The sequence below is a fragment of the Theropithecus gelada genome, chromosome 20, assembly GCF_003255815.1.
Source record: "Theropithecus gelada isolate Dixy chromosome 20, Tgel_1.0, whole genome shotgun sequence".
NCBI lineage: Eukaryota > Metazoa > Chordata > Mammalia > Primates > Cercopithecidae > Theropithecus > Theropithecus gelada.
In genome coordinates, this window is record NC_037688.1 from 16,088,022 (window position 1) to 16,099,713 (window position 11,692).

The 11,692-nt window shown below is 42.6% G+C and overlaps 1 protein-coding gene across 1 annotated transcript in view; it reads right to left on the reverse strand.

Moving 5' to 3' along the window:
* Positions 1-11,692, reverse strand: part of CSNK2A2 (casein kinase 2 alpha 2) — a 30,182-nt gene that overhangs the window by 9,326 nt on the left and 9,164 nt on the right. Inside the window, exons 3-6 of the mRNA XM_025370649.1 lie at positions 7,516-7,575; positions 1,639-1,722; positions 721-831; positions 242-343 (exon numbers count right to left, since the gene is read on the reverse strand). Coding sequence (XP_025226434.1) covers positions 242-343; positions 721-831; positions 1,639-1,722; positions 7,516-7,533 — 315 coding nt within the window. The 5' untranslated portion in view covers positions 7,534-7,575. The remainder of the gene's footprint in view (positions 1-241; positions 344-720; positions 832-1,638; positions 1,723-7,515; positions 7,576-11,692) is intronic.

The window sequence follows — 11,692 nt, forward strand, 5'->3', positions numbered from 1 at the left end:
AGACAAGGAGGTGCCTGACTTCTTCACATTCACTTTGGAAGGTTGGCACAGATAGCATTATCTGCCTCTACTTCTGCCGACCTGGCAAACACAAAATTCTGTGCAATCTTTATCTTGAAGAAAAGCTCATATGCAGACACTGAGTGACATTTAGTGGCTCAAGGATAGTATTCCTATCTACGGATGCTATTTTCTTGGCATTCACCCCCAAATAAGTAAGAACCAGATTGTGTTTGCTCACCTGGTCATAGTTGTCCTGTCCATGGAAGAAGGGTTCCCTTCGAAAGATCATGCTTGCTAACATACAGCCCAAACTCCACATGTCCAAGCTATAATCATACATCTAAGGCAATAAAGACAACCCATCAGCCAAGGGTAGTAGAAATGCATTTTTCTGATATAAATTTCTTTTTTAGATGAGATTGGGCATGTTCAGGGTGGTATGGCCGTAGATTATTTTAAAAAAATTTTTTTAACTTCCTGGCTCCTAGAAATGTTCTGATCTGAATTTCTAGTCTTCATTTAATCTTTACAGATATTTTAGATTTAAAAACTTCTCTGTCCCCCAAAAAACTAGCTAAGAAAAAACTAAAATTAGCATTTTAGGGTGAAATAATGGCTGGGTTTTGAGTGTATCCAAACTGACTAGATAAACAGCAAATCAGAAAAAGCCCTAAGCAAGTATAAATAGCCCAGAGTAGCTCTGCTAAACAAGTTTACCTGATAGTCCACGAGGAGCTCTGGTCCCTTGAAGTACCTTGAGGCTACACGAACATTGTACTCCTGAGCAGGATGATAGAATTCTGCGAGACCCCAATCTATCAGTCGCAGCTACAAACAGGACAGAAAAAAACATGTGAAAGGAGTGTTTCTAGGGGCCTATGCCTTAGAACAAGGCCACATCACATTAGGTAACAATCATTTGTCCACACAAAAAATGTGAGCAGGTGCACTGGCTTAAAGATGACATTTTCAGCAACTGTGCAAGAGGTCATTTTTAGAGTAGAGCACTTGAAATGCTTTTTGAAAAAATTTTAAATTATCCTGGTTCATTCCTCTCTCTAGATCAACAGAGCTCAACCTTTTTTTCTGCCTACATTCAGAAACTGTAGGCAGTTACATTTGGTAACACATTCTCCCATTATTCATAGCTTTTCATTATAAGCTCCAGGCGTCAGTGAAAGGGCTGGGGGGACACATCCCACTCCAGGACTGCTCCATTGATTTATTCGTCTACTACTAGATGATCCATTTACTCACTGATTAGGGCCAACAGAGATGGATATCAAAAATAGGGGGGACCTAAGTGTTCTTTTAAGGCCAGGCAGATTGGTCTGCAGGTCATCAAGAAATGAAGCAGAAATCACCAGCTGTAATTTCTTTCTGAGGCCCTTCCGAAAACTATGACCAAAATAAAACAAGTGACTATAGTTAGCCACTATACTTAAACCGTCTACTTTCCTTGTGTACTACGCTTTACAAAGTAGAAATCGACAATGGAGACGGGAAAAATCACAGTAACAAAAGTTTGCCCAAAAACCCACCATGGGTCTACAGAAACCTTCGTGGCACTGGACAGCTTTCTGGTCTGCTCTAAGCCTTTTAATCAAGCTTGTTGCTGCCTGGCTGTAATGGTACCTTTTTCTGTTGGTGATCTATCATGACATTGTGAGGTTTCACATCCCTGTGCATGATTCCCTTGCTGTGGCAGTAATCCAGAGCCTATTAGGTAAGAAAGCACAGATAATAGTAAGCAACCCCACTACCATCCCCCAATGCAAGCACAGTCTTATTATTTGTGACACCTTGACTTGAATACAGTCCCCCAAGGGGCAGCTTGCTGCCTGTATTGAAAGATTAAAAAAAGTGTGCTTCAGAAGGCACCCCTTGCTCTCTCGGCATACTACAGCCAGTAGAGAGAGGGTATGAAGGGAATGGCAAGGGCTAGGAGGAAGATTTTTTTTTTTTTTTTGAGATGGAGTCTCGCTCTGTTGTCCAGGCTGGAGTGCAGTGGCACAATCTCGCAATCAACACTTTGGGAGGCTGAGGCGGGTGGATCACTTGAGGTCAGGAGTGCGAGACTAGCCTGGGCAACACGGCTATATTAAAAATACAAAAGGTAGCTGGGTGTGGTGGTGCACGCCTGTAATCCAGCTACTTGAGTGGGCTGAGGCAGGAGAACTGCTTGAACCCGGGAGGTGGAGGCTGCAGTGAGCCAAGATGGTGCCACTGCACTCCAGCCTGGGCAAAAAAGGCAGGCAGTGGGGAGGGGGGTGGTGTGTGTGTGGGATGATAAACCAGACTCTGGAACCTCACTGGAGTCACCTCTCATAATGGTTCAAAGGACAGACCAGCATCTATGTGGACATGAAGAATGACATTCAAATACATCTTTCAATATGGCTTATTTTGTACACAAGGGTCCCACGTGGGTTTTCTGGATGACCAAGCATTAGTATTTTCCTTAATACAATCCCCGAGCCTTTAAGAATTATCATTACGAGGCCAGGTATGGTGCTCATGCCTGTAATCCCAGCACTTTTGGAGGCCGAGGCAAGCAGATCGCTTCAGGTCAGGAGTTCAAGACCAGCCTGGCCAACATGGCGAAACTCCGTCTCTACTAAAAATACAAAAAATTAGCCAGGCGAGGTGGTGGGCGCCTCTAGTCCCAACTACTTGTGGGGCTAAAGCACAAGAATTGCTTGAACCTGAGAGGCGGAGGTTGCAGTGAGCCGAGATGGCGCCATCGCACTCCAGCCTGGGAAACAGAGCTGGTCTCAAAGAAAAAAAAAAAAAAAAAGGAATGATCATTACATTATTACATTATTACTCCAAGGGAGAAAACTGCTTTGTATAAGATGATTGATATGCAGATATTAGGTATATAATGGTTTTTCACAAATTTAAAGAGCTGTGCAACCATTACCACAATCCAGTTTTAGAACATCTCCACCCCTAAAATTTTTCTTGAGCTTGTCTGTAGTCAATCCCCTCTCCTAACTTCTCCCAATCCCTCCATGCCCTGCCCACAACCACTGACCTGCTATTTGCTGGTATAGATTTGCCTTTTCCGCACATTCATAAATGAAATCATACACGTATAGTGCTTCGTCTACCTTCTTTCACTCAGTATACTATTTCTGAGATTCATCCAAGTTGTTTTTCCTTGCTGAGTGGTATTCCACTACTACTGATGGACATTTGGGTTGTTTCCACTCATGCTTTAATTTCCCTTGGGTAGATTCCTAGGGGTGGAAGTGCTGGGTTGTATGCTAAGTTTGTGTTTAAACTTTTAAGAAACTGCCTAATTATCTTCCACAGTGGCTGCATCACTTTTACTCCCACCAGCAACCTGAGGGTTTAAGTTTCTCCACATTCTCATCAACACCTGTCATTGTTCAACTTGATTACAGCTTTTCTGGTGGGCATAAAGTGGTATCTCCATGTGGTTTTGATTTTTATTTCCATGAGTGATGAAGTGGAACATCTTTTTATGTGTCTATTGGCCATTCTAAATCTTCTTTGGAGAAATGGTGATTCAAATCTTTCAATCATTTATTAGATTGTTAAGCTCTATTTTTTTTAACATAAAAATTTGCTTCTAAATCTCCCTTGCCTAAAATAATAACTATCTTCATAAACTTCAAATTCAGGACCTTTGGCTAACCTTAACAAGCACCTGAATCCTACACAAGGTCAACGAAATACTCCTCAAGCAGAATCCCTGTCCTCTACCTACCAGTAGAGCCCCCACCAGTTGTAACAACCAAAAATGGTTCCAGATTTTGCCAAATGTCCCCTGGGGGACAAGCTTGACCTGGATGAGAAGCAATAAACTAGACTCTCAAGGACACTGGAGTGGACTTCTTCATGTTGGAGGAGTACACAAGCCAGAGAATGAGCCCTGGGATTAGCATTCCAGGAATAAGCTCCCCCGATCTGTGCTTTTCCCTGAACCAAGAGTATACAATATAGAATGCTTGTTATGGCCAGGCGCAGCGGCTCACACCTGTAATCCCGGCAGTTTGGGAGGCCAAGGCGGGCAGATCATGAGGTCAGGAGTTTTGAGACCAGCCTGACCAATACGGTGAAACCCCATTTCTACTAAAAATACAAAAATTAGCCAAGTGTGGTGGTACGCGCCTGTAATCCCAACTACTCAGGAGGCTGAGGCGGGAGAACTGTTTGAACCTGGGAGGTGGAGGTTGCAGTGAGCCGACATCGTGCCACCGCACTCCAGCCTGGGCGACAGAGATTCTGTCTCAAAAAAATAAAAAAATAAAGATTGCTTGTTATTTGAAGATCAAGAACAGGCACTACTAAACTATGGGGATACATATAAGGATATAATCTTCAGAGGAGACACTGAACAGAAGAACACAAGAGAGCCCTGCAGGATGTTCACAATATCCTCTACCAGCCCTGCCCAATAGGACTTTCTGCAACGACGGAAATAATCTATTCCTGCATGCTATGATACAGTAGCCACTAGCTACATGAGGCCACCGAGCACCTGAAATGTGCCTAGTGTGATTAGGGAACTAAATTTTATTTTATTATTTTATTTTTTGGGACAGGGCCTTGCTCTGTCGCCCAGGCTAGAGTGCAGTGGCATGATCTCAGCTCACTGCAACCTCTGCCTCACAGGCTCAAGTGGATCATCCCACCTCCACCTGCTGAGTAGCTGGAACCATAGGCATGCACCTGGACCACACCTGGCTAATTTATACATATTCATATATATATATATGTGTGTGTGTGTGTATTTTTTTTTTTTGGTAGATACAGGGCTTTGCCATGTTGCCCAGGCTGGTCTTGAACTTCTGAGCTCAAGCAATCCACCTGCCTTGGCCTCCTGAAGCGTTGGGATTTACAGGCGTGAGTCACTAAGTCTGGCCAGCAACTAAATTTTAAATTTTACTTAATTTGGCCGGGCGCGGTGGCTCAAGCCTGTAATCCCAGCACTTTGGGAGGCCGAGACGGGCGGATCATGAGGTCAGGAGATCGAGACCATCCTGGCTAACACGGTGAAACCCCGTCTCTACTAAAAAATACAAAAAATTAGCCGGGCGAGGTGGCAGGCGCCTGTAGTCCCAGCTACTCGGGAGGCTGAGGCAGGAGAATGGCGTAAACCCGGGAGGCGGAGCTTGCAGTGAGCTGAGGTCCGGCCACTGCACTCCAGCCTGGGCGACAGAGCGAGACTCCGTCTCAAAAAAAAAAAAAAAAAAAAAAATTTTACTTAATTTACCTATGGGCAGTGGTTACTAACTATACTGGATATCATCGTCCTATGTAAATCTGGGTGAGAGTTTTACATACACAAACATCCTAAAGACTTTACATTTAAGATTTATTTAATTCGCTTAAATTCTACTTCAATTTTTTTCCTCTGTTTTATAATTACTGTAGCAAGATTCCAAAGTGCCTTTGTGGCAGTGCTTTATGACACCAGGGGTCGTGGGCAGACCTCCCTGAATCTGAATCAGGAGATCTGGTTGAGTCACTGAGTCATCACACTGCAGCCCTCAGCCTCAGTTGTTTCTACATTTTCAAAGGAGTTAAATATTTAGTCTTCCCCACTCCTATTTTTTCTTTTCAGAGAAAATTTACCAAGTGTTGATTCTGCTATATTGCCCACTCTGTCCAAAGGAATAAACTAATTAAGACCACAATACCTGGCATGGGAAAAATACTCAATGAAAGCAAAGACTGAACAAATACAGTAAGGTAATTAATTCTTTTGCCAAGTTTCCTAGTCGGACTCCCTATGGAGTTACTGACATGCTTTGAAATTCTTTGGGGAATTATTTCAGTTTTAAAATCTGGTACAGTTTCTGACTATTAAGCATGAAAGACATTTTTCAAGTTTCATCTGGGATTCTATGTCTCATTAGCAAAAATAAGTATATGCCCTTACTGCCTAGCTGCTACTTCCAGAAAGCAGAAAGGACATCAGACATTGAGCGACACCCACATGTCCACTTGGGAAGACCTGCATTAGTTGGATGTCTTTATGGGACCTAAGGGCAAGCTGGCTTAAACAACTTTAGCTTTGGCTGATGGTTAAATAACACAAAATCTCAATACCACCTTACTTAAAAATAACCAACTGTGAGATCTGAATTGTAGCTCTCATGGGGTGAGAGTGCATAGGATTACTCGGGAAGCACCTCCAGGAAAGGAGCTAGCCTGACAGTTCACAGGATCCTGGCACTGCAAATTTTATCCACACCAATGCTTCAATTTTAGTCTGGAGAAGACATGGAGAAAGGTGGGATAAATCAAGCTCGATCTTTTTTTGTCTTTCTGATCTTACTGACAAAAAGGAAGGCCCATTAGTCATAAGAGTGAACCTTAAACCCACCACCTCAGCTTTCTCTAAAAAAAAGTGGTTTGTACAAGTTCTTATAAAAACACATTCATTTCATAGAACTGTTCTTAAGATCTACAACTACCCTAAAACTTTTCGCAAGATTGCATATTAATACAAGCATTTCTGGAAGGAGTTCAGTTTTCTCTAGGTTCTTAGTGATCCATGACACAAAAATCTAGGACCCATGGGTGTATTCCAATTTACAAATTGAGCATTCCTTTAAGTGTTTATCTAGACAAACAAAATGATCATTCCTCCACCAACCAGTAATTCTTCAAATTTCATTGTGCTTGGGGTTAGTAAGTCTCTTAGACATTCTACCCATCACTTCTCCCTGCATTAACGAGCCAGGGCTACAGGGGTAGGAAGACTCATGCAAGTAGATGACGACACATGGCAAGGAAAGATGGCTGCAAATGCCTGCCACCCCTGTAGGCATGTCTCTCTACAATATGACTTCAGTGCTTTTCCCATCAAGAAGTGGAGTCGGTTTTTCCACCCTTTGAAGCTAGGCTTGGCCATGTGATTTGCTTTGGAGAATAGGGTATTAGCAAATATGACACAGGTAGAGGGTTGAAAAGTGCCTATATATTGAGGTTTCCCTCTCTCTGCCGCTAGAAACCCCAGGAGGACCACCATGGGAAGTAGCATGGACTTCACGGGCTGGAGGATGAGACCTCAGCTATCCCTGCAGCTCCAGCTGTGGTCCTAGATTGTGAATGAGGCCATCCTGGACCATCCTACCCCAGTCAAGTCAACTGAGACCTAAAGAATCACCTGGCTAACTCACAGAATTATAAGAAACAATAATCATTTTTTAAAAGTCATTAAGTTTGGGGTGATTTGTTATATTCACAGTAAGAATAAAGCAGCAAAGAGAAAACACATGGACCAAACAAGAGCTATGGGAGGTTCTAAGGTATAATGTTCCTGGTACCCCCTGACTGGCCACTTTTTTGTCAGTTCCACTGGAAAGTTTCTATGTGAAGATTCTTCGATGGAGGCCTCAGTATAAGTTTAAAAACTTCACTAAATCCTCTGGGTATCAAGAAACATTCTGCTTGAGTTCTCTTTGTTTTCTCAAAAACTTATCTTTTAATGAACAGGCCTGAAAAAATTAACAGTTTATGAATACCACTTACTTTAAGTAGTTCATACATATAAAACCGGATATCAAAGTCTGTCAGGATCTGGTAGAGTTGCTGAAACAGATTCCAGAAAACAGAAAGTTAATTTAGTCTCACTGCATCTTGTCATCCTAAGTGCAGGCCATTCTCTAAGCTTATTTGATATTTATGTGACTAAGGAATCCCATGACGTTTTTACTACCTGATCTGAAATAAATGGGAAGACTAAAGATGAAGGTTTTATATTTTAATTACAAAAAAAGGAAGGAATTCTAAGGGAGAAAAACATTTAAGCCAACTCAGATCTTTCCTATTTAATGCTCTGTGATTTTGCCAATTACAATTATTAACCACAATTACACCATTGTGAAGTCTAAGTTGTCTGTCTTCACATTCTTACTGAACATCAAGAAAACTAACCCCACTCTAACACCACAGTATATTCTAGAGAAGTGGGTTCTGAGTGGATGGCAGAGCTCTGAAGAACTTCATGGGCTATTGTGGTAAAACAGTGGCGAGACAGGCTGTTCTCAAAAGAAATGAGGAAAAAGGAGGTGCTATAGCATTTGCAGATGGCAAGAGCTTACAAAAAAATCTATACCCTCTGCTCCCTGGAAACCAATTCCAGGCTGGAAAAAAAGAACATTTCACAGGCAACAACTGATGTTTTAGGAGTGAAAAAAGACAGGGGTATCAAAAACGATCACCGGCCCAACTGATAGACAAATGGAAGTTTTCATTATTGATAATCCAAAGACCCACTCACTGGAAGTTTTTAAAAATTTTCTAAGAGTCAGAATACATTAATGCTACAAGCTTCATTAAAAGCATCATAAACCCTTGTCAGGAACTCTCATTATCTTTGATATCCAATCAAATCCATGTAAATCTGTTTTCCCATCAATTCGCAATCCACACTTTCTATAAAATTAAGAAACACACCTTTAGGCCGGGCGCGGTGGCTCAAGCCTGTAATCCCAGCACTTTGGGAGGCCGAGACGGGCGGATCACGAGGTCAGGAGTTCGAGACCATCCTGGCTAACACGGTGAAACCCCGTCTCTACTAAAAAATACAAAAGACTAGCCGGGCGAGGTGGTGGGCGCCTGTAGTCCCAGCTACTCGGGAGGCTGAGGCAGGAGAATGGCGTAAAAACCCGGGAGGCGGAGTTTGCAATGAGCTGAGATCCGGCCACTGCACTCCAGCCTGGGCCACACAGCGAGACTCCGTCTCAAAAAAAAAAAAAAAAAAAAAAAAGAAACACACCTTTATTAAACTTCTCTTGTTCTTCTATTGGGAGAGAGAGACAAGCAATGTAGGGAATCTCTCCAGGGAACACAGAACAGTGTATATACAATATGTCTGTGTAATGGGGGGAAAATAAAACTATACATCCACATTTTCTGCATCTGCAAAAATGATATAGAAGAAAGTAATAAAAACTAGTTTCATGTATATATGTGTAAAGGAATAGGCAGTTGGAATACAGGGGAATGAAAGAGGCTCTTCACTGTCTACCATTTTATATTTTTGATCCACATATAATGTTCAAAAAAATTTAATAAAAACATCAAATTTGCCGAGAACAAAATTTAACATTTTCTAAGAATACCAGGTCTTTGCTTTCTCAAGTTTCCCCCTTTAGGTAAGAGTAATTCCCTCTTCCAGCTTAGGATAAATATTTGATTTCATCAACCTTAGGGCAGCACAGGGAATGAAACGCACAGGCCAGTACATGGTGTTGTGGGGTTGGGTGGCTGGCCCTGGCTGCAGCTGACCCCCATTCAGGCAGAACAGCACCAACAAGCCACCTCCTCTACTCAGGAGAGCTTCAGCTACATAACACACACCCAAGTTTTTTGTTCTTCTCCCAGCTCTGCTGCAAGAAGGCTTCTTAGCCAGGACTTGGCTGCACACTGACAGCTTGAATGTAAAGACAGAGGCTTAAGATTCCATCTCTTGGGTGTCAAAGCAGTGCCTCCTCTGTGAGTTAAGGAAATCCCTCACAGAGACTATGCTAAATTGAACTTCAAGTCAATAAATATGCTATGAAAGAGAAAAGATCAAATTTTCTAACCCTTAGAGGGCTGGAATATTTTATTTCCAAAAAACTAACATGGGCTATCTTATTAGGACTTTTATCTGTGGAAGGCTTTCCTCACCATGTGGTACCTACACATGCATCTGTATAAACAGTGCAAGCCATAAAAACAAATGTCTCTGGACTGTCAACACAGTATTTCTAGCTACAAAAACCATTAACAATTTAATTCAAAAGACACCAGTTGTACACTAGTGTTTAGGCCTAAGATATTACAAAGTCCCAAGTGACTGACTGCCATTTACCCTCACTTCTCATGATCTCTGGGTAGGAGGAGACCAAACTACATCTGTCTGTAACATTTAACTGCCAGGGCCTAAAATTCAAGACTATGCAGGGTCCACAGTCTGGCTTCCTCCGACTTTTGTAGCTCTGTTCTTCACTGCACCCCTAGAAGTCCCCAGCTCTGACAAAACAAGCCCATGTTTGCTTCCCTCTCTAGCCCTGCTCCACCTTAGCCTATAAAGCCAAACCCAACCTGTCTGCTTTCTACAGAGCTGACAATGATACCTCCCTTCTCTATCTCCATGCCACTGACTCTCCAACGTGGCTGTGCACAGGACGCCATTAAGAACACAGCATCCCCAGAGTTAGCATTCCTCACACAGGGACTGGTGGTAACCTCAGGTTCTCAAGGTGATTCCTCATTCTGCTGTGTGCTTTGTCCAGACCCCAAGAGTATCACGCCAACATTCCCTGTGCTTCGTGGCATACACATGACAGGGAGAAACGGGTACAGTGGCTGGTGGCAGAGTCATCAAATTTGGTGATAAAAGATCTCTGAACTCTCCCCACCACCCAAGTATGCGAAGGGCCCACTGAACAACTCACTCAATACCACACCCATTTCCTACACTGAACTCCAACCACATACGAAGTCCTCGCACAGCAGAAGAGCAGGCGCTTCATACACCAAACATCACGTATGGCAGCTCTGTCTTGCATACATGTTTTCACAATGTTCACAGTCAATGGAACAAAACAGAAGCAGTCTTTCAAGAAACAGAAGTACCAAGAGTCCATGACACATTAGAAAGAGAAACGTCACAAGAACCACACTTACCCTCCCTTCTTCTTAGCCAGCTATGGGGAGAACATTATTAAACAATCCACTGCAAAATGCTGGCAGGAAGTCAGCTTTGCTTACATTTTCAAAAAATGACTTAAAAGGTGGAAATTTCCTGGGCCTTTTAATTAGCTCCAAAAAGTCTGAGAAGGAGAATGGCAGAAATTGTAATTTGGTCATCAGACTCAGGGCCTCCATGGTATAAAACCACAGACACCCACAAAAGCATGGCCACAGGTGGGCCTCACTACTACCGTAAGCATACACACAGCTGTTCAGACTCCAATGCGATTCAGCTGCATCACCGTGAGCCCAGACTCGAAGACCCCATTTCCAACCATGACCTTCAGAAGATTCACACTTTATAAGAAAGCTTTCCCAGGCAGCTCTGGTCACCTGCCAGATGTGGGAATCACCAACACACCAAACTCTCAAGCCACACAGTGTGTGCACATTCCCTAATATACACAGCTCAGTCCATGCCCATAAATCCCTGTCATGTGTAGAGAGAAGAAAAAGTGGTGGGATATATAAAGTCCAAGCAAAAGAGGTATTTACTGTAGCAGTCACCAGTTTAAGAATTGTTTACATGTAACCCTTAAGTTAAAGAATAAAACCAAGGTCAACGTTTCTAGAAATTTAAGGAAGTAGAATAAATCTTTAATCAAGCAGATCAAAGTTATTACAAATCCCCCTGAAAATGTCACTTATTTCCCTATAAGGAAATGACAAAATGTTAATGACCTATAATAACATACATGATGTAATATAAAAGTACAATTTACTTCCCCAATTAAGATAACTGTTTAGTCTGTAAACTCAACCTCTAACAGAATTAACAAGGCCTCACATTATCTACTAAGTGGTGATTTACCTCTACATGATTTAGAAATTCTCCAAATAGGCCGGGCGCGGTGGCTCAAGCCTGTAATCCCAGCACTTTGGGAGGCCGAGACGGGCGGATCACGAGGTCAGGAGATCGAGACCATCCTGGCTAACACGGTGAAACCCCGTCTCTACTAAAAAA